This window comes from Oncorhynchus masou, chromosome 5, assembly GCF_036934945.1.
Source record: "Oncorhynchus masou masou isolate Uvic2021 chromosome 5, UVic_Omas_1.1, whole genome shotgun sequence".
NCBI lineage: Eukaryota > Metazoa > Chordata > Actinopteri > Salmoniformes > Salmonidae > Oncorhynchus > Oncorhynchus masou.
In genome coordinates, this window is record NC_088216.1 from 70,941,157 (window position 1) to 70,962,818 (window position 21,662).

Sequence of the window (21,662 nt, forward strand, 5' to 3'; positions counted from 1 at the left end):
TGTGAGAGAGATAGTTGAGAGATAAAGAGAGAGGGAGGGAGAGAGAGAGAGTGAGAGACCAAGAGATACTCCTGATGACCATACATCACAGTTTCTCACTTGTCAATATTACATGTTTTTAATTGTCATAGCATAGCTAGCAGATTGTAGTAATTTGAATGTTACGTAATGTTTCGGTCTGGTCTCATCTCTGTGTCTGTCAGGTGGAGTGAGGGAGCTGCGGCAGCAGCAGAGTGCCCCGTGCTACAGTGAAAAAGAGGTGAAGAACACAGGGTAGAGCCATGGCAGCATGGGGCCTCCTTCTCCTCCTCCTGTGGGTGGTCTCCTTGGCCCAGGGCTCGTCCTTGTTCTCTGGTCAGCGCCACCGCACCCGTCTGCAGAGGGACCGTCAAGCACGCAACAACGTCCGACCCAACATAATCATCATCCTCACCGATGACCAGGACATTGAACTGGGTAAGACACAGCAGGGTGTGTGTGTGTGTGTGTGTGTGTGTGTGTGTGTGTGTGTGTGTGTGTGTGTGTGTGTGTGTGTGTGTGTGTGTGTGTGTGTGTGTGTGTGTGTGTGTGTGTGTGTGTGTGCGCGTGTGTGTGCGCGCATGCATTCTCCATTTGCCCCCTCAAAGTCAAGCTCTATTATTGCCATGGAGTGAGTGGCCTATGGTATCCATTGTCTGAGTGCCAAACCCTGGCCATCTCCCTACCCGTTTTAGCCTTTAAACTGCATATTGGTCTGGAGTGCCAGTATAATGGCCTCGCTGACTCCCCTTGTCCCACTCACCTTCTTTGAAAACCAAGAATTTATGGTTGAGCATCTGTTTCACTAAATAATTGGCATCAGCCTGAAAAGCCTTTAGTACACATGAATTAAAATGGGCGACACATCACAGAAAATATTTACTCTTATAAAATTTCTGCTTCCACTAGTGGAGCCTTTTGATTAAAAGGAATTTAACTTTAGTTATTGAAAAGACTAGCAAGGACACTTCAGGTGTCACGCCCTGACCATAGAGAGCCTGTTTTTCTCTATGTTGGTTAGGTCGGGTTGTGACTAGGGTGGGTCATCTAGGTAATTATATATCTATGTTGGCCTGGTATGATTCACAATCAGACGCAGCTGTTTATTATTGTCTCTGATTGGGGATCATATTGTCACAATCGTCGTAAGGAACGGACCAAAATGCAGCGTGGTATGCCCACACGGACCCTCCCCTATTGGATCAGGTTTTGCGGTCGGAGTCCGCACCTTTGGGGGGCGGTACAGTCACGCCCTGACCATAGAGAGCCTGTTATTCTCTATGTTGGTTAGGTCGGAGTGTGACTAGGGTGGGTCATGTAGGTAATTATATATCTATTTTGGCTTGGTATGATTCCCAATCAGAGGCAGCTGTTTATTGTTGTCTCTGATTGGGGATCATATTTAGGCAGCCATTTTTGTACTTTGTGGGATCTTGACTATGTTAGCACTATTATTAGCTTCACGTTTCATTTAAGATTATTGTTTTGTTTTGCTGTGAGTTTCACTTTATTCATTAAAAAGATGTGGAACTCAGATCACGCTGCGCTTTGGTCCAGTTATTATAATGTAGCACGTCTATATATGGCAAGAAAGTAGCATTTGTGTCTATCTATAAACCCACTGTTTTTGAGGACAGCTTTTCCCTTGGGCTTACCAAAGAATTGTTAGCACTTTCAGAGTATGAATTGGTTTTAGGGGCAGTGTAGCAGACCAGGAGGTTTGGTCAAGACGTTTACACAGATCAGACACGGACAGAGTATGATTAGCCAGGTTCAAGGGTGTTTATTAAATAACAAATCAAAAGGATAGGTCTCACCCATGAGACCCTCTCCGGGATACAGTCTTCTGGGCTCCATGTCTGTCGGGCACAGAAACTCAACTCCCTCGTCTTCGCTCGGGCACCGTCTCCAACTACACAGAAGTCACCTTACTTCCCCCAGTCCTCCCTGTGTGCTGCCCTTCTGGCAGCGTTATGGGGCTTGTATAGCTGGTGAGCAATCAGCCCTTGATTATTCACCAACTCCCCAATCAGACCCAATTAGTCCTGGGCAGAGAGCCCGTCGAGACCTGGCACGTCCAGCCTTGTGATGTATACTCCATCTGTCACCAGGCCTCGACGAGTCTCCCCCTGGTGGCTGACCTGCTGTACGCCACAGCAGATATGATTTCAGTTTTTGATCTCAAGCTTGATAGATCCACACAATCTTTTTCACGTGCCCAACAACCAGCACCATTAGCATTGAATGCAATGACGGAAAATCGCAATATCTCTGATGTGTGGCGAGTTCAGAATCTGGGCATCAAAGATTATACCTGTTTTTCTGCATATCACAAATCATACTCTAGAATTGATTGTTTTCTATACTTGGGTACTCTAAGTATGTATGTCACGCCAATACAAATATTGCCTGCGACTCTTGTAGGTCATAATCCCCTGCTTACCCAACTGGATGTGAACTTTAAAGTGAATAAAACAAAACGTTGGCGTTTTAATACGACCCTTCTTCAAAACAAATTGTTTGTTGCTGAATTTCAAGTAAAAGGTTGAATTCTTAACAAGGACTCTGTAGAGGACCCAAGGTTTACATGGATGGGTAATGAAGGGTTTATCAGAGACTTTACATCATCTTTTGCGTCTCACCTCAATAAAGCCAGGAATCACAGAATGAAGTTATTGGAGCCAAAATTAAAATCACTTGAGCAGAACCTGAAAAGAAATTACTCAAATAATGTCAGAAATTATTTGAGGGTGGTCAAACTGGAACTGAATGATTTATTAAATTAAGGAGGAGAACTGAGTTCATCATGCATAGAGTGAGGCGGAACTATTGTTTTAATGGGAGCAAACTACGCAGACGTCGAGCCTTAAAACTGAAACAAAATGAATCTTGTATTTCTACAGATTTTTTTCAGACCCATCTAAAGACTTAATTTCTGATCAGCAGGATATTAATGCAACATTGAAGTATTTTTACCTGGAGTTATATAAATATTCTATCCAGTCTGAGATGGACAAATGCCAACATATTTTAGATAATCTTGATTTGCCCATATTAGGCCGACCCATCTCATTAGAGGAACTGGAGTCAGTACTGAAAGGTGCTAAAAGGGTAAATCGCCTGGCCCGGATGCCATTCCATCTGAACTGTTACTACATTTTGGGGGCGTTAATCTCTCTACTGCCAAAGAAAGGGGAAGATCACACAGATTGTCGTCTGATATCTTTAATTTATTCTGACCAAAAATGTTGTTCAAAAGTGTTGACGTTACGGATGGCAAAGTATTTGTGTTAGGATAAGTTCATTCAGATAGAGCAGTCAGGTTTTATGAAAGGTTGAAGCTGACAATGTCCATCGATGAATGCATGTAATACATGAAACACAACAGCTGGACTGTCAAAAGTCTAGGTGATGCTTGTAAGGCGGAGTCAGGCACAGGACACAGAGATGAGTAATATTTGTAACTTTATTCAAAAACAAAATATTCCAAGAAGGAGAAAATATTCCAGCTCACAAATACAAGACAACTTAACATGAACAAACACGCACAAAACCATGGGGGAACCAGAGGGTTAAATAGGGAACAATAATTATGGAATGGAAACCAGGTGTGTACAATGAAGACAAAACAAATGGAAAATGAAGGCAACTAGAAAACCGTCGACGTCAAACACCGAACTTCGGTTGAAGTCGTGACATGGACACACCGTGTGCTGTGCTGTCTCTAGATGCCAAGAAGACTTTTGACTGGCTTGAATGGTAGTACATGTGGACTGTTTTGGAGAAATCTGGTTTGGGAAGGAATTTTACCGATATGGTTTGTGTGTTATATTCTAACCCTGTTGCTATGGTGTCTAGTGATGTCATACACTCAGGTCCATTCCCTATTTTGTGGAGATGTAGACAAGGAGACGGCCTATCCCCAACGTTACTCAGAACCTTTAGCACAACGTCTAACGCAGAATGTAATTGCTTTTCCTATACTGATTAAATCTTCCTCTCATATCACATGCGGATGATATTTTCCTATATATGACAGATATTCAGAATTCAATCTCATCTTTATTATCCATATTTGAAGAATTCAAATTGCTGTCCGTCCGGGTATAAGATAAATTGGACAAAATCAGCATTAATGTTGCTTAATGAAGCAGCCAAGAAAGTTCCCCTTCCCTCAACAATTCCTATAAAAACACAGTTAATTTATTTGGTTATTAGTATACAAACATCTATGCATGGTCTGGTGAAGTATAATTATGAGAACATTTACTAGGATGCTGATCGAGATTTAACCATTTGGGAGAAGTTGCCTGCTTCTTTACAAACTAGGGTGTGTTGCTATGTATTAGATTCCTGAGCATAATGATCCCACTCCCTCCACTAGTAGGCTATTGGGGAATGATTGATAAATGTATACATAAATACCTTTGGAATGGCAAAAACACAAAGATTATAGGTTCGGGGTGTTAAAACAACAGAAGTGTTATGGTGGACTTGCATTACCAAATTGTTTTATTTACCACCAGTATTTCCAGCTACGTCCACTTAGATCATGGTGTGATCAGTCTACATCAGTCTCTTGGAGAACTATTGAGGAAGAACGTGTTTCAGCTATTAGATTGCAGGATGTGTTATTTTCTGGAAAATCTAATAAGATATGCATGTTGTATTTTGGTCCTATTATTTCTAATACGATATAGAATTTTAGGAAGGTTGAGAAGTGTGTAGGTGGTAACTGGAAATGGCCTCTCCATACACCTCTATGGCATAACAAGGCTTTTACTTCCGGTAATAAACATTTTTAGTCTAGAGCCTGGTCTGCAAAAGGGGTCAATAATCTAGGGGATATATTCAACTCAAAGGGTCTCCTTAGTTTTCAGGAACTGCGTCTTTGTTTTGATTTGCCAGGGTCGTCATCCGTACATCACACCTGCAGGACAGGTACAGGATGGCAACAACAACTGCCCGAGTTACACCAGGAACGCACAATCCCTCCATTAGTGTTCAGATTGTCCGCAATAGGCTGAGAGAGGCTGGACTGAGGGCTTGTAGGCCTGTTGGCCTGTGCCTTGGTGGAAGAGTGGGGTAACATCTCACAGCAATAAATCTGGTGCAGTCCACGAGGAGGAGATGCACTGCAGTACTTAATGCAGCTGGTGGCCACACCAGATACTGACTGTTACTTTTGATTTTGACACCCCCCCTTTGTTCAGGGACATATTATTCAATTTCTGTTAGTCACATGTCTGTGGAACTTGTTCAGTTTATGTCTCAGTTGTTGAATCTTGTAATGTTCATACAAATATTTACACATGTTAAGTTTGCTGAAAGAAAACGCAGTTGACAGTGAGAGGACGTTTATTTTTTTGCTGAGTTTATATCTTAGACTGTGGTCAGCTCTTCCTGCCTATGGGGTCCTATATCTTAGACTGTGGTCAGCGTTTTGTGCCTATGGGGTTCTATATCTTAGACTGTGGTCAGCGTTTCCTGCCTATGGGGTTCTATATCTTAGACTGCGGTCAGCGTTTCCTGCCTATGGGGTTCTATATCTTAGACTGCGGTCAGCGTTTCCTGCCTATGGGGTTCTATATCTTAGACTGCAGTCAGCGTTTCATACCTATGGGATTCTATATCTCAGACTACAGTCAGCGCTTCGTACCTATGGGATTCTATATCTCAGACTACAGTCAGCGCTTCATACCTATGGGATTCTATATCTCAGACTACAGGGATTGGGGTTCTATATCTCAGACTATCTACCATGGGATTCTATATCTCAGACTACAGTCAGCGCTTCGTACCTATGGGGTTCTATATCTCAGACTGAGGTCTGCGGAATATTCTATATCTCAGACTACAGTCAGCGCGGAGTGAGAAATAGTCATACCTATGGGATTCTATATCTCAGACTACAGTAAGCGTGTATTTCCTGCCTATGTGGTTCTAGCACAAAAAAGCGATCTCAGACTACAGTCTAGGGCAAACTTCATGAGGGAACCTATGGGATTCTATATCTCAGACTACAGTCAGCGCTTCGTACCTATGGGGTTCTATATCTCAGACTGAGGTCTGCGCATTGTGAATATAGGGTCCTATGGGGTACAAGTTTGGGAAGGCACCTGGTGATAGAGTGGATTTTTACATTCCCATCCAGAGGTTCTGTCTGCTATTTACTCTCATTTTCAACTATTAAAGCAGAAAGATCTATCAATGGTTAAAGCATGGGTAAATTATCTGGCTGTCGTTGATGAGGCTATTGACTGGGAGAATTTCTGAGAGAATATATTCCATCAAAGTACTCATCAAAATACCCAAACCATCAATTCTCATTTTAAACGTTGTCATAGATCATACTGGACACCAGTTGTTAGATTTCATGCAAAACAGCCTCAAAGCCCATACTGTGACCTCAATACACTTGGCACATACAAACATATGATATGGGATTGTCCTGAAGTTTATGAGTTTTGGAGGAAAGTGTCATCTATTCTCTCTGACATGGTTGATAAAACTGTACCCCTTGAACCAATTCTACTGTTGCTTAACGATGATACAGGTATGCAGCTTAATGAGAACCAGCAAAAGTTTTGGCTGTCTGGGTTGACTGCTGTGAAAAACGTGTTGTTCAGCGCTGGTTGCCACCACATTACCTTCATATAAGGAAATGGCTAGCATACTTTCAAAACGTAATTATGTTGGAATTTATCCACTGTCTGTATGAATAAAGACAGTCCTAGCACTTTGGAACATGGAAAGTAGCTGTTTTAGAAATGTCTAAACTGTTGGATATGATGTAGGTGTGTGATGTAAAATGCTTACTTGATAGTGTTTTATTTGCAAATTACTTTGCTGTGTATATTCTAGTGTAGGGCATGTTTAAAAAATAAATATACATATATATTTTTTTATATATATTATGGGTTGTCCAAGGTTGAGGATAGGGTGGGGCTGTAACGGCTTTCTTCTGTTGAAGGAGGAGCGGACCAAAATGCAGAGTGGTACTTTTGAGACATATTTATTGAAGAACGAAAAAACACGAACAATACAAAAACAACAAAACGGAAACATGAAAACCTAAACAGTCCTATCTGGTGAAGACACAGACACAGGAACAATCACCCACGAAAACACTCAAAGAATATGGCTACCTAAATATGGTTCCCAATCAGAGACAACGATAATCACCTGACTCTGATTGAGAACCGCCTCAGGCAGCCATAGACTATGCTATACACCCCACACAACCCCAAGACGAAATACACCACAAATAAACCCATGTCACACCCTGGCCTGACCCAATAAATGAAGATAAACATAATAAATATAGACCAGGGCGTGACAGAACCCCCCCTAAGGTGTGGACTCCCGGACGCACATCAAAACAATAGGGAGGGTCCGGGTGGGCGTCTGTCCATGGTGGCGGCTCCGGCTCCGGCGCGGGACGTGGAACCCACTCTATAAATGTCTTAGTCCCCCCTCCTCGCGTCCTAGGATAGTCCACCTTCGCCGCCGACCATGGCCTAGTAGTCCTCACCCAGAACCCCACTGGACTGAGGGGCAGCTCGGAACTGAGGGGCAGCTCGGGAATGAGGGGCAGCTCGGGACCGAGGGGCAGCTCGGGACAGAGGGGCAGCTCGGGACAGAGGGGCAGCTCGGGACAGAGGGGCAGCTCGGGACAGAGGGGCAGCTCGGCACTGAGAGAAAGCCCGGCACTAAGAGAAAGCCCAGCACTGAGAGAAAGCCCAGCACTGAGAGAAAGCCCAGCACTGAGAGGAAGCCCAGCACTGAGAGGAAGCCCAGCACTAAGAGGAAGCTCAGCCTTGTATTTGGATCCGGCAGATCCTGGCTGGTTGACGGTTCTGGAAGAATCTGGTTGACTGGCAGATCTGGAAGAGTCTGGCTGACTGACAGATCTGGAAGAGTCTGGCTGACTGGTGGATCGGGAAGAGTCTGGCTGACTGGCGGATCGGGAAGAGTCTGGCTGACTGGCGGATCTGGAAGAGTCTGGCTGACTGGCGGATCTGGAAGAGTCTGGCTGACTGGCGGATCTGGAAGAGTCTGGCTGACTGGCGGATCTGGAAGAGTCTGGCTGACTGGCGGATCTGGCTGCTCCATGCTGACTGGCGGCTCTGGCTGCTCCATGTAGACTGACAGCTCTGGCGGCTTCTTGCAGACTGACAGCTCTGGCTGCTCCATGCAGACTGGCAGCTCCATGCAGACTGACAGCTCCATGCAGACTGACAGCTCCTTGCAGACCGACAGCTCCATGCAGACTGGCATCTCCGGCTGCTCTATGCAGACTGACAGCTCTGGCCGTTCCATGAAGACTGACAGCTCTGGCTGCTCCATGTAGACTGACAGCTCTGGCTGCTCCATGTAGACTGACAGCTCTGGCTGCTCCATGTAGACTGACAGCTCTGGCTGCTCCATGCAGACTGACATCTCTGGCTGCTCCATGCAGACTGACAGCTCTGGCTGCTCCATGCAGACTGACAGCTCGGGCTGCGCTAAACAGGCGGGAGACTCCAGCAGCGCTGTAGAGGAGGAAGGCTCTGGCTGCGCTAAACAGGCGGGAGACTCTGGTATCGCTGTAGAGGAGAAAGGCTCCGGCAGCGCTGAACAGGCGGGAGACTCCGGCAGCGCAGGAGAGGAGGAAGGCTCTGGCTGCGCTGAACAGGCGGGAGACTCCGGCAGCGTTGGAGAGGCGAGAGGCTCCGACAGCGCAGGAGAGGAGGAAGGCTCCGGTAGCGCTGGAGAGGCGAGGCGCACTGTAGGCGTGATGCGTGGTGCTGGCACTGGTGGTACTGGGCCGAGGACACGCACAGGAAGCCTGGTGCGGGGAGCTGCCACCGGTGGACTGGTTTGTGGAGGTGGCACAGGATGGGCTAGACCGTGAAGGCGTACTGGAGATCTTGAGAGCAGTGTTGGCACAGGACGTGCAAGGCTAGGGATGTGCACAGGAGGCCTGGTGCGTGAGGCTGGCACCAACTTCACCAGCCGACTAACACGCACTTCAGGAAGAGTATGGAGCGCTGACCCAGGTGCCATCAAATCCCTGACACGTTCCGTCGGGCGAATTCCATGCAAAAAGCACCAACACAGCAACTCCCTCATTTCTCTCTCCTCCAATTTCCCCATTAACTCCTTCACAGTCTCTGCTTTGCTCACCTCCAACTGCACCTGCCTGTTACCACGCCGCTTGGTCCTGTTGTGGTGGGTGATTCTGTAACGGCTTTCTTCTGTTGAAGGAGGAGCGGACCAAAATGCAGCGTGGTACTTTTGAGACATATTTATTGAAGAACGAAAAAACACGAACAATACAAAAACAACAAACGGAACGTGAAAACCTAAACAGTCCTATCTGGTGAAGACACAGAGACAGGAACAATCACCCACGAAAACACTCAAAGAATATGGCTACCTAAATATGGTTCCCAATCAGAGACAACGATAATCACCTGACTCTGATTGAGAACCGCCTCAGGCAGCCATAGACTATGCTATACACCCCACACAACCCCAAGATGAAACACACCACAAATAAACCCATGTCACACCTTGGCCTGACCCAATACATGAAGATAAACATAATAAATATAGACCAGGGCGTGACAGGGGCTGCCAGAGGAATAGGTGGTGTGGGATGTTCAACAAAAAATGGGGGGAAAGTGTAATATTGTATTTTATTTTTATGATTGTATTGCCCTTATAACCCAATAAAAACTGTTCACTCTCTCTCTTCCTCTCTCACATCCCTCACCCCCATCCATCCTTTTGCCTCTCTTCCCCTCAATCTCCTCCTCCCCCTCTCTTTCTCCTCCAGGCTCAATGCAGGCCATGAATAAAACACGGCGTATCATGGAGCAGGGAGGCACCCATTTCTCTAATGCCTTCTCCACCACTCCCATGTGCTGCCCGTCACGCTCCTCTATTCTGACAGGGAAGTACGTTCACAACCACCACACCTTCACCAACAACGAGAACTGTTCCTCACCCTCCTGGCAGGCCCACCATGAGCCTCACACCTTCGCTGTGCACCTTAACAACTCAGGGTACAGGACGGGTGAGTTTGAGCTGTGCACGCACACACACACACGTTATTGCATAGAGAATCACTTTGTACTTATCACCCCCCACCTCCCCATGTCCTAGCGTTATTTGGGAAGTACCTGAATGAGTACAACGGCTCCTATGTGCCCCCTGGCTGGAGGGAGTGGGTAGCGCTGGTGAAGAACTCTCGCTTCTACAACTACACTCTGTGCAGGAACAGCGTGCGGGAGAAGCATGGCAGCCAATATCCAAAGGTTTCATCCTGTTTCAGTTTTCAGTCACAGATTGGAGTAACCTACTCAGATCATAATTTAATCATCCAATTTCATGATTATAATACTGTTATAAGACAGTATAGAAAACAGATTATTCTGAATTTAAATATTGTTATAAGGAAGCTGTTATAACAAGCTCCATTTCTCTATTCACATTCATCTTTCCCCTTCTGGGAGGAAGTAATATTACAGTTCAGATCCTCATGGTCAGGTGATTCTTGCTTCCACAGGACTATCTCACAGACATCATCACCAATGACAGCATCAACTACTTCCGCTCGTCCAAGAGGATGTACCCCCACCGACCAGTGATGATGGTCCTGAGCCACGCTGCCCCCCATGGGCCGGAGGACTCAGCACCACAGTACAGCACTGCCTTCCAGAATGCCTCGCAGCACATGTAAGAGTATATTGTACACACACACACACATACACTCATTTGACAGAAGATGCAGTGTGGTAGTGCACTAAGTGGAGATTTGCCTCAGTAACGATCCTTACAAATTGCATCATTTAGACTGGCATTGTTAAAGAGGTTCATGATAGATAGGCATCCATAGATTATGATAACACACTATGGGCCCCGGCCTTTGTCTGCTTGGCACAGTACCCCCGAAGATAAGCGCTTGGCCCTGAATGTTTCTCTTATGCTCTGGAGCTAGTGTCACGTCTTCCATTGGCCCTGGGAGAGACATACAGTACCAGTCAAAGGTTTGGACACACCTACTCATTCAAGGGTTTTTCTTTATTTGTACGATTTTGTACATTTTGTACATTGTAGTGTTGTAATAGTGAAGACATCAAAACTATGAAATAACATATATGGAATCATGCAGTAAGAAAATAAGTGCAAAAAAATCTAAATATATTTTATATTTTACAGTCTTCAAAGTAGCCGCCATTTGCCTTGACAGCTTTGTGCATTCTTGGCATTCTCTCAACCAGCTTCATGAGTAATGCTTTTCCAACAGTCTTGAAGGAGTTCCCATATATGCTGAGCACTTGTTGGCTGCATTTCCTTCACTCTGCAGTCCAACTCATCCCAAACCATCAGCAAAGAACCCTTTGGTTGAGGTTGGGTGATTGTGGAGGCCAGGTCATCTGATGCAGCGCTCCATCACTCTCCTTCTTATTCAAATATCCCTTTCACAGCCTGGAGGTGTGTTGGGTCATTGTCCTGTTGAAAAACAAATGATAGTCCCACTAAGTGCAAACCAGATGGCATGGCGTATTGCTGCAAAATGCTGTGGTAGCCATGCTGGTTAAGTGTGCCTTGAATTCTAAAAATCACTGACAATGTCACCAGCAAAGCACCCTCACACCATCACACTTCCTCCTCCATGCTTTACTGTGGGAACCACACATGCGGAGATCTTCCGTTCACCTGCTCTGCGTCTCACAAAGACATGGTGGTTGGAACCATACATTTCTTAATCGGACTCATCAGACTGAAGGACAGATTTCCAACGGTCTAATGTCCATTGCTCGTGTTTCTTGGCCCAAGCAAGTCTCTTCTTATTATTGGTGTTGAGATGTGTCTGTTGCTTGAACTCTGTGAAGCATTTATTTGGGCTGCAATTTCTGAGGCTGGTAACTCTAATGAACGTATCCTCTGCAGCAGAGGTGGCGGTCTGTGGCGGTCCTTATGAAAGCCAGTTTCATCATTGCGCTTGATGGTTTATGCAACTGCACTTGAAGAAACTTTCAAAGTTCTTGAAATGTTCCATATTGACTGACTTTCATGTCTTAAAGTAATGATGGATTGTCATTTCTCTTTGCTTATTTGACCTGTTCTTGCAATAATACGGACTTGGTCTTCTAACAAATCGGGCTATTGTGAACAAATACAGCCGGTTGTGATACAGCCTGGATTCAAACCAGGATGTCTGTAGTGACGCCTCAAACACTGAGATGCAATGCCTTAGTCCGCTGAGCCACTCGGGAGCCACTGTATACCACCCCTACCTTGTCACAACACAAGTGATTAGCTCAAATGCATTAAGAAGGAAAGGAATTCCACAAATGAGCTTTTAACGAGGCCCACCTGTTAATTGAAATGCATTCCAGGTGACTACCTCATGAAGCTGGTTGAAAGAATGCCAAGAGTGTGCAAAGCTGTCACAAGGCAAAGGGTGGCTACTTTGAAGAATCTCAAATATAAAATATATTTTGATTTGTTTTGGTTACTACATGATTCCATATGTGTTACTTCATAGTTTTGATTTCTTCACTATTATTCTACAATGAAGAAAATAGTCAAAATAAAGAAAAACCCTTGAATGAGTAGGTGTGTCCAAACTTTTGACTGATACTGTACATGGAGGCAGTAATGCGCCTGTGTCTGGTTGAATGTTCTCTCCTGTAAGAGTGAATCACATAAGCATCATTAAAGTCTTAAACTAAGACTTTACACATTGAATTCGTTCAGCCCAGGCTGTTTTCATGTCAACTTTTAATAGCTTTTTCTCATGAATTTACATACATTCTCACGATGTGAGCTTGTAGAGGATCTCACTTTCCCTTCAATATGGAGGGAGAGAAAATGGCTCCCCTCTTACTCCAGCCCTCCTGAAAAACCTTTTCCTCGTCCACATTGCAGACACTTATCTTAAAATCAAATCACATTTTATTGGTCACATACACGTGTTTAGCAGATGTTATTGCGTCTGTAGCGAAGAATTTCACAACATATACCAATACACACAAATCTCAGTAAAGGAATGTAATTAAGAATATATGAATATATGGATGAGCATAGACTAAGATACAGTAGAATATAATAGAATACGGTTAGTACATATGAGATGAGTGATGCAAAATATGTAAACATTATTTAAAGTGACTTGTGTTCCATTTATTAAAGTGGCCAGTGATTTCAAGTGTATGTATATAGGCAGCAGCCTCTATGTGCTAGTGATGGCTATTTAACAGTCTGATGGCCTTGAGATGGAAGCTGTTTTTCAGTCTCTCTGTCCCAGCTTTGATGCAACTGTACTGACCTCGCCTTCTGAATGATAGCGGGGTGAACAGGCAGTGGCTCGGTGGTTGTTGTCCTTGATGATCTTTTTGGCCTTCCTGTGACATTGGGTTCTGTAGGTGTCCTGGAGGGCAGGTGGTTTGCCCCCAGTGATGCGTTGGGCAGACCGCATCACCCTCTGAAGAGCCCTGCGGTTGCGGACAGCGCAGTTGCCATACCCTCTTGTTGTCAGGACCTTGCGCTCCAAGGACAAAAACGATTTGCCTTTTTCCAAGTCAAATCGATATGCTGTAAATGTTAAATATGCCCTGCCTCCAAAACGTCATTAGATATTTAGCAGTTTGTTTATTTTATAATCATTAAGGTTCCATCTGCCCCTGAGTGAATATTGATTAAACTGTCCTCTCCGTGTTAGTTGAAATTGATCAGTACGGCAGCTGGCTGGTTGCCTTTTCTGTGGTTTATGTGCCTCCAATTCAGCATTACGCAATAAGTTCTGAGATCACTTTCAAAGGTGTGGTTGGAGCCATTTGCAAGCACTGGAAAAGGCTATTGTTGTACATGCCAATCATAAAACAACATGAAACAAGTCATAGCTTGGTATAATGCAATACAATGCAATGCAATAGAATGTAATCAAACAATGATTAATTCACCCCAGAATGTAAAATATAGAAAGCCATGCAAAATAAACACTTTCCATGAATAATATTATGCACTATTAAAATGTTTTCAACCATAATACTATTCGGTGTTAATTCAAAAGATACATTACCTCTCTTTATAAACTGGGTGGTTCGAGTCCTGAGTGCTGACAGCTGTGGTATATCAGAACGTATACCACGGGTATGACAAAACATTTATTTTTACTGTTCTAGTTACATTGGTAACCAGTATAAAATAGCAATAAGGCACCTCAAGGGTTTGTGGTATATGGCCAATATACCAAGGCTAAGGGCTGAATTCAGGCACTCCACGTTGCGTTGTGCATAAGAACAGACCTTAACTGTGGTATTCTGGCTATATACCACGCCCCCCTCGAGCCTTAATGCTTGAATATAAAATGTGAGCTCTAAAATGTTCTCATAATGTCTGTCGTTAAAACTGAAATCCGTAAAGTGGGAAATAGCACCACAGTTTGGCAGGTAGGTTAGCGTTTATGAGCGATGGGCCAGTAACTGAAAGGCTGCTGGTTCAAATCCCCTTGATTAAGACAGCCCCCTGCGCTTCTCTGATTCAGAGACGTTGGGTTAAATGTGGAAGACACATTTCGGTTCAATGCATTCAGGTGTGTAACTGACAAGGTATTCCCAGTGCTTGCCTTGTATTGTTGATGAAACGGAGGAGAGGAGTGTCCAGCACCGTGGTCAGGAAGTTGCTGTACCTATTCTGGTGTTCTATCACGAGTGCAATGATGTGAGGGAAAGAAAGTGTTTGAAGTAACGTCTTTGTTGTTGTAATATCTCAACCAGATGTGACAGTTTCCCCGACTAAAGATTTCAGTTTTAAGCTCCTCTGTGATTTCTGGAGGCATAATGGTGATAATCTCACAGAAATAAGCATTCTTCTGTCTAAGGTGCTTGGTAACGAAAGGAAGTGCCATAACAGGAAAAGCAAAGACTCGTCAATGAAGATAAAATGGTTTGGTAACCAAGTATGTGCAGGCACAGTTCTCACCTGAAATTATTTCCCCCCTTTACTGGCTCTTTCTTCACACTCGTTTTTCCATCCGACCCTTTCTTAGAACCCCAAGCTATAACTACGCCCCTAACCCAGACAAACATTGGATCCTGCGCTACACAGGCCCCATGAAACCTGTCCACATGCAGTTCACGAACATGCTGCAGCGCCGGAGGATGCAGACCCTGCTGTCTGTGGACGACAGTGTGGACAAGGTGGGTCAGACAGAAAGAGAGACAGACAGTGTAGACAAGGAGGAACAGACTGGCTAAATCTACCCGACTACGTGTCTTACTGTGTCCTCGTCCTCAGGTGTACAACATGCTGGTGGAGACAGGTGAGTTGGACAACACCTACATTATCTACACATCAGACCACGGCTACCATATTGGTCAGTTCGGCCTGGTCAAAGGCAAGTCCATGCCATATGAGTTTGACATCCGGGTGCCCTTCTTCATACGAGGCCCCAACGTGGAGGCAGGAGCCATGTGAGTGCAACTTTGCAGACTTCTACAGTACCTTTTTATGATTGGAAACGGTTAGCGTTGGCTCTTATCTCACTGTTACTGCTACTGGATCTCTTTTGCAGCACTCATCTCTTTCCTCCACCTGTTCCTGTGTTCTTCTGCAGTAACCCTCATGTGGTGCTGAACATTGACCTGGCTCCCACACTGTTGGACATGGCCGGAGTGGACGTTCCCTCTGACATGGACGGCAAATCCATCCTCAAACTCCTGGACACAGACAAACCTGTCAACAGGTAGAGAAAGTCACACCTTTATTTGCATGTTTTGGACTCAACACAATGGTTGCTTCAGGATTACTTGACCTTTCTTGCTCTTGTTGCAGGTTCCAGGTGAACAAGAAGGGGAAGATGTGGAGGGACTCCTTCCTGGTAGAGAGAGGGTCAGTGTGTTTCATTCATAATCTAGTCATGAATCAAGAGCAAGGGATAGTTTACCAACATTTCATAATTACTTCATAATTGTCCACAGACAAGTGATCAAAGTTTGATGTACAGTATGTTTGGTCAATGTTCTATTTCTCTCATCTGGTTCTATCCTGTTTACACAGGAAGCTGCTCCACAAGAGGTCTGATGGGAAGGACTTGGCCCAGGAGGAGAACTTCCTGCCAAAGTACCAGCGGGTCAAAGACCTGTGTCAGAGAGCACAGTACCAGAGCTCCTGTGAACAGCCAGGACAGGTAAAAGTTCTGTACAATACCCAAATACACACACACACACACACACACACACACACACACACACACACACACACACACACACACACACACACACACACACACACACACACACACACACACACACACACACACACACACACTTGTACATTAGCAGAAATGTAGCTAAATCTCTCCCCCCTTGTCCTCTCTCGGCATGTGAAGAAGTGGCAGTGTGTGGAGGACCCTTCTGGTAAGCTGAGTCTGTATAAGTGTAAGGGCATGGCAAGTCTCTATGCCTCACGTATGCAGGCTCTGATGGCCAGCAGCGGGTCCCAGCAGTGGGTTGGACGTGTCTCCGATGCTGGAGACAGCTGTGACTGTGGCCCCCTAGGTCCCAAACATTCACCCCTGAAGAGAAAGAGACTGCTCACCAAGAATAGTGAGTAGTCCTTTCAGTGGCTTATGTATTTACCATACCAATGCCTTCTAAATTGTGCTTGCAAATAATAGTAGGACAAGTCTTTGCTGCCACCCAGTGACAGATTATAAAAATGAACACTAATAATTACAACGAAACAGGATTAAATTTAAGTTTCAAGTGTCCGTCATTTGAAAACAGTGAAAAATGCTTTGTACTTTAGCACCCTCTCTTGGGTCATTGACATTGCATTACCTTTGTAATAATAACATTGTAACTAATAACTCTTCTAACCCCATCAGAGGTAAAGTCCGGTAAGAGTCTGACTAAGAACCGTTGGGCCCGGTCCATTCCATTTGAGCTGGATGGAGACATGTATGCTGTGGACCTGGTTGAAGGCTACAGGCCCGTGGGCCTCAGGAACACCAGCTGGCCTGGGGAGAGGAGGAGAGGAGCGGGCCTGCTGGAGGACAACGATGAGGAGTTCAGTGGCATGGGAGTCACAGCCAGACCCCCAACCAACAAGAGCCTTACACCAACTGCCGCTCTTAAAGTCACCTACAGGTGTGCGTGTGTGTGTGTGTGTGTGTGTGTGTGTGTGTGTGTGTGTGTGTGTGTGTGTGTGTGTGTGTGTGTGTGTGTGTTGAGTTTTAGTATTAGTGGGTTTTGAGTAGTAGTAATATACGTAATTCATCTTTATGTACAGTAGCCCTACAGTAATTCATTATCAGGTGTTGAAAGAGAGGGTGTTGTAAGACAGGGTGTTGAAAGAGAGGGTGCTGTATGAGAGGGTGTTGAAAGACAGGGTGTTGAAAGAGAGGGTGTTGAAATATAAGGTGCTGTAAGAGAGGGTGCTGTAAGACAGGGTGTTGAAAGAGAGGGTGTTGAAATATAAGGTGCTGTAAGAGAGGGTGCTGTAAGACAGGGTGTTGAAAGAGAGGGGGTTGAAAGACAGGGTGCTGTAAGAGAGGGTGCTGTAAGAGAGGGTTCTGTAAGGAAGTGCTAACTGTGGTAAATGCAGTTGTCAGGTGAAGGTGCGGATAGCTGGTGTGTGTTTACCCCACAGGTGCTCCATCCTGATGAATGACACAGTCAGGTGTGATGGAGGACTCTACAAATCCCTCCAGGCCTGGAAAGACCATAAGCTCCACATTGAGCATGAGGTACTGCTCTCGTTGTTCCCCTATCTGGCCTATTCTGTAGCCTTTCCTGTCATTTCGGGGGTTAACTATATTGTATGTGTGTGTGTGTGTGTAGATTGAAACCTTGCAGACGAAAATAAAGAATCTGCGTGAGGTCAAGGGTCACCTGAAGAAGGTTCGGCCTGAAGAGTGCCAGTGTAACACCCCCAGTTACCTATCCAAAAACAAAGGGATGTTCAGACTCAATGCAGGTCGCATTTACTCACTCAGGTAATTCATGTGAGAGAGTGGTGTGTGTGTGTGTGTGTGTGTCTGTGTGTGTGTGTGTGTGTGTGTGTGTGTGTGTGTGTGTGTGTGTGTGTGTGTGTGTGTGTGTGTGTGTGTGTGTGTGTGTGTGTGTGTGTGTGTGTGTGTGTGTGTGTGTGTGTGTGTGTGTGTGTGAGAGTGAGAGTGTTTGTGTTTGTGTGTGTGAGAGAGAGAAATAATGCGAAAGAGAGAGAAACCTCCCCACAAACCAGTATCTGTCCTCTCATGGTATGTCCTCAGCAAAATGCCCTCTAAGCAGAAGAAGCAGTGGCTGATGAAGGAGCAGAAACACAGGAAGAAGCTCCGTAAACTGCTCAAGAGGCTCCGCAACAATGACACCTGCAGCATGCCTGGTCTCACCTGCTTCACCCACGACAACCAGCACTGGCAGACAGCCCCCTTCTGGACAAGTATGGAATGATAGAATACAGACTAAATCAAATGCAGAACAGTAAACAGTTGTTGTAAAAGTGGGATTCATGATTTTTTACCACTCTGCTACCACTCTGGCACTAAATTACATATTGAATGATTACTTGTAAGCTCCAAAAATAAGATAAAGTAGATACTGTATAGGTGAGTTAAAATTGGCCATGCATCTTGTTTGAATAGCCCCCTCTGTCTCTTTCCCTCCTCTGCCAGTGGGTCCATTCTGTGCTTGTACCAGCGCAAACAACAACACCTACTGGTGCCTGAGGACCATCAACGACACACACAACTTCATATTCTGCGAGTTCGCTACAGGCTTCATAGAGTACTTTGATCTGAACAATGACCCATACCAGGTATCTTTCTCTCCCTATCTCTTTTAAATCTCACAAATGAGATATAGCCTATTGTGATTTTTTTTTACAGTGTCCTCTATTTCTTTGTGTGTCTATAGTTGATAAATGGGGTTAGCACCTTGGACCGCACTGCTCTCAACCAGATGCACCAGCAGCTTATGGAACTGAGGAGCTGCAAAGGCCACAAGCAATGCAACCCAGAGACAGGTGAGTAAGAAAGACACACACATAGACACACCTACACACACACACAGACACACATACACACACACACACACACACACAGACACACACAACTCTGTTAATTCTGTTCTATAAAACATTCTCTATTTCAGGTAGTAAAGACAGAAACTCCTTCAGTGAATACAGGTACCCTCATTTCTCTGGCTTAATGTCTTTTTGTCCTTTGTTGTCTTATTATTCATGTTTTTTCAAGGATGAATACGACTAACAATTAATCACTAAAGTTAAAGATATACTGTAGGTTATACATTTTTCTACATTGGGTAGATAATAGAATGGAACACTTGTTTTGAAAACCTTTTTAGCACAAGATGAATTCTAAAATGCAAGCATGCTAGCAGCTTCTGTTCCTCATTTTGCAATGTCTTCGCTGTTTGTTTGTGTATGTGTGTGTTTCCCCCGCATGTGGAACGTATGTGTCCGCGCTGTGCATGCTTCAGGCCAGTTCAGCGTCGAAAGAAGCCAAAAGTGAAGAAGCCCTCCTCCAAATCGCTGTGAGTTTGTCATAACCCATCTGTTCCTCTCAGTTCAGCCAACCTCCCCTCTTCATCCAGATTACCTTGCTTTGACAGATGGCCTGGTAGCATGCTCTTCTCAGCCCCCTCGGTCCAGGCTTTTCATGTAACTAATACTTACCTGCATGTAAGTGCCATGCCCTCAAGGATAAGATAGATTCACTGTTTAAAGTCAGTGGTATTGTGCTGATGAGGTGTCTTTTCTGGTCATTTCATGTCAGTGTCACCTTCTTGTGTTTTCCTATTAGAGTTGCTAGGAAAAGACCCATTGGAACTATTGTTATAAGCAATTGATTGATGAGAAACTCTGATCTATCTCCATCTCTGTGTTGTTTTTATACAGAGGGCAGATTTGGGAAGGATGGGTTGGTTAGCAACCTGTGTCACACAATCCACCATATCGCAGTGTGCCAACAGAGGACAACCAGAACTACTGGAGAACCTGAGGACCTTGTACAGACTTCATGGGGATGTAACCTGAAATAGCATTATTGTAGGAGTTTATGGAAGAGGATGCTGATCCAACATTAGCTACCACTGATACTCAGATCATCATCCAGAAGAGAAAATACTGAAACAGCCAAGAAAATGAAAACTATAACCTCTCCCGTCGTCTTTCTCTCTGTCTCACACACACACACACACACACACACACACACACACACACACACACACACACACACACACACACACACACACACACACACACACACACACACACACACACACACACACAGGAATGTCCTTACCGCTCCTATCTCCCCAGATCTCAGGACCACCAACCTGAGTTGGAGACTCATCAGTTGAGCGTGGATACACTCTGAATCTTTACTTTGACTTTCAACAAGTGAACAGTGAACAGTGAACGTGAGGTGTGTTTAATGTTAGTTTCTCGTAAACGCCTTAACATTGGGTGCCGAGATTAGCTTAATGTCAACTCTGCTGCTACAACCTGACGTGTATCATCCCTTATGGCCTTGTGCCATTAGTATATGGTATATGATGTCAGGCAATTACATCAAATCAAGCTTTGCACACTCACAGCATGAAAAGTACTGTCAACAAAACATCAGTACCCTGGAAACTCTCCTCAAGGCCCACAACTCAAGACTCCTCACCTCCTTTTGTTGGTGCTACGGCTACAGAATGATTCCTCCAGGACATGTACTCCATTCTTTTGTATTGTAACTAATATTAACGTTGATCAAATTTCATGCAAGGATTATTTACAGCCCCCAAGAATGAGGCAGGTGTGATGACGACAAACACCAGACTGTATGGGGATGAAGCTGGTTAGGATATGACACATCACATCATCATCTAGCTTATCCCCCCTAGTTCACTACAAACTCAGGATGGGACTTCTCTAACCAATACCCCACCCTCCTAGACAATGGTACAAACAATTGGTATAAACATCTACACACCAGCAGAACGCTTACATTTCATTAGTGGATGTCATTTTACTCCTTTGTATTGCTAATGACACCAGCTAGGTCTGGTCAGGTTAGTTTGTTCAGCTTGCTATACATGGTGCTATGATAACATTGTGAAAATAAGGACTTGCTGTACAGTATGTATTTGAATGTATGTTGTGCAGTTAATTTTTATAATACTGAAAAGGAGGCAGACTTCTCTTTTGTGTTCGATATGAGTTGACAAATTTGACCTTTTAGATAAGAACTTAGCCTGATGAATTGTCCTAGTTCTGTATTTGTCCGTTTGTTCTCTCTGCACATCTTTCTGAATTTCTTCTCTGCTCTGTCAAAACCCACTTTTAGTTTGAAAAAAAAAAGACATATTTATGATGAAAAAGCACATAGAAAATATTCACTGTGAAAAGAATTCCCTGTAAAATGACTCTGCTCGTCTGCTGTACACAACAGTAAACAACACAACAATGTAATGCAGCTTGACATGCATATTCATTATATTGCCTTTTTATGCTTTCTTCATTTCTTAGCAGTGACACTCCAATAGCAGAGAGTTGTAATAGTGAGTAACTGTGAATAAAGTGTTGATTGCCCTCATGCCTCTTTACTACTTTAACCCTGCTATGTATTTGTCAAC

The 21,662-nt window shown here is 44.5% G+C and overlaps 1 protein-coding gene across 2 annotated transcripts in view; it reads left to right on the forward strand.

Annotated features, from left to right (window-relative positions):
- Positions 1-21,612, forward strand: part of LOC135540177 (extracellular sulfatase Sulf-2-like) — a 58,743-nt gene extending 37,131 nt beyond the window's left edge. Inside the window, exons 2-20 of one of the 2 annotated variants that reach the window (XM_064966613.1) lie at positions 204-456; positions 9,842-10,081; positions 10,171-10,322; positions 10,574-10,743; positions 15,065-15,215; positions 15,313-15,488; positions 15,632-15,760; positions 15,850-15,906; positions 16,075-16,204; positions 16,406-16,622; positions 16,904-17,165; positions 17,668-17,764; positions 17,859-18,013; positions 18,290-18,459; positions 18,692-18,834; positions 18,933-19,041; positions 19,170-19,203; positions 19,518-19,571; positions 19,936-21,612. In XM_064966613.1, the coding sequence (XP_064822685.1) occupies positions 282-456; positions 9,842-10,081; positions 10,171-10,322; positions 10,574-10,743; positions 15,065-15,215; positions 15,313-15,488; positions 15,632-15,760; positions 15,850-15,906; positions 16,075-16,204; positions 16,406-16,622; positions 16,904-17,165; positions 17,668-17,764; positions 17,859-18,013; positions 18,290-18,459; positions 18,692-18,834; positions 18,933-19,041; positions 19,170-19,203; positions 19,518-19,571; positions 19,936-19,966 (2,652 nt within the window). In that variant the 5' untranslated portion in view covers positions 204-281 and the 3' untranslated portion in view covers positions 19,967-21,612. The remainder of the gene's footprint in view (positions 1-203; positions 457-9,841; positions 10,082-10,170; positions 10,323-10,573; positions 10,744-15,064; positions 15,216-15,312; positions 15,489-15,631; positions 15,761-15,849; positions 15,907-16,074; positions 16,205-16,405; positions 16,623-16,903; positions 17,166-17,667; positions 17,765-17,858; positions 18,014-18,289; positions 18,460-18,691; positions 18,835-18,932; positions 19,042-19,169; positions 19,204-19,517; positions 19,572-19,935) is intronic. The other variant, XM_064966614.1, reaches the window with a different exon arrangement.
- The last annotated feature ends 50 nt before the right edge of the window (positions 21,613-21,662 follow it).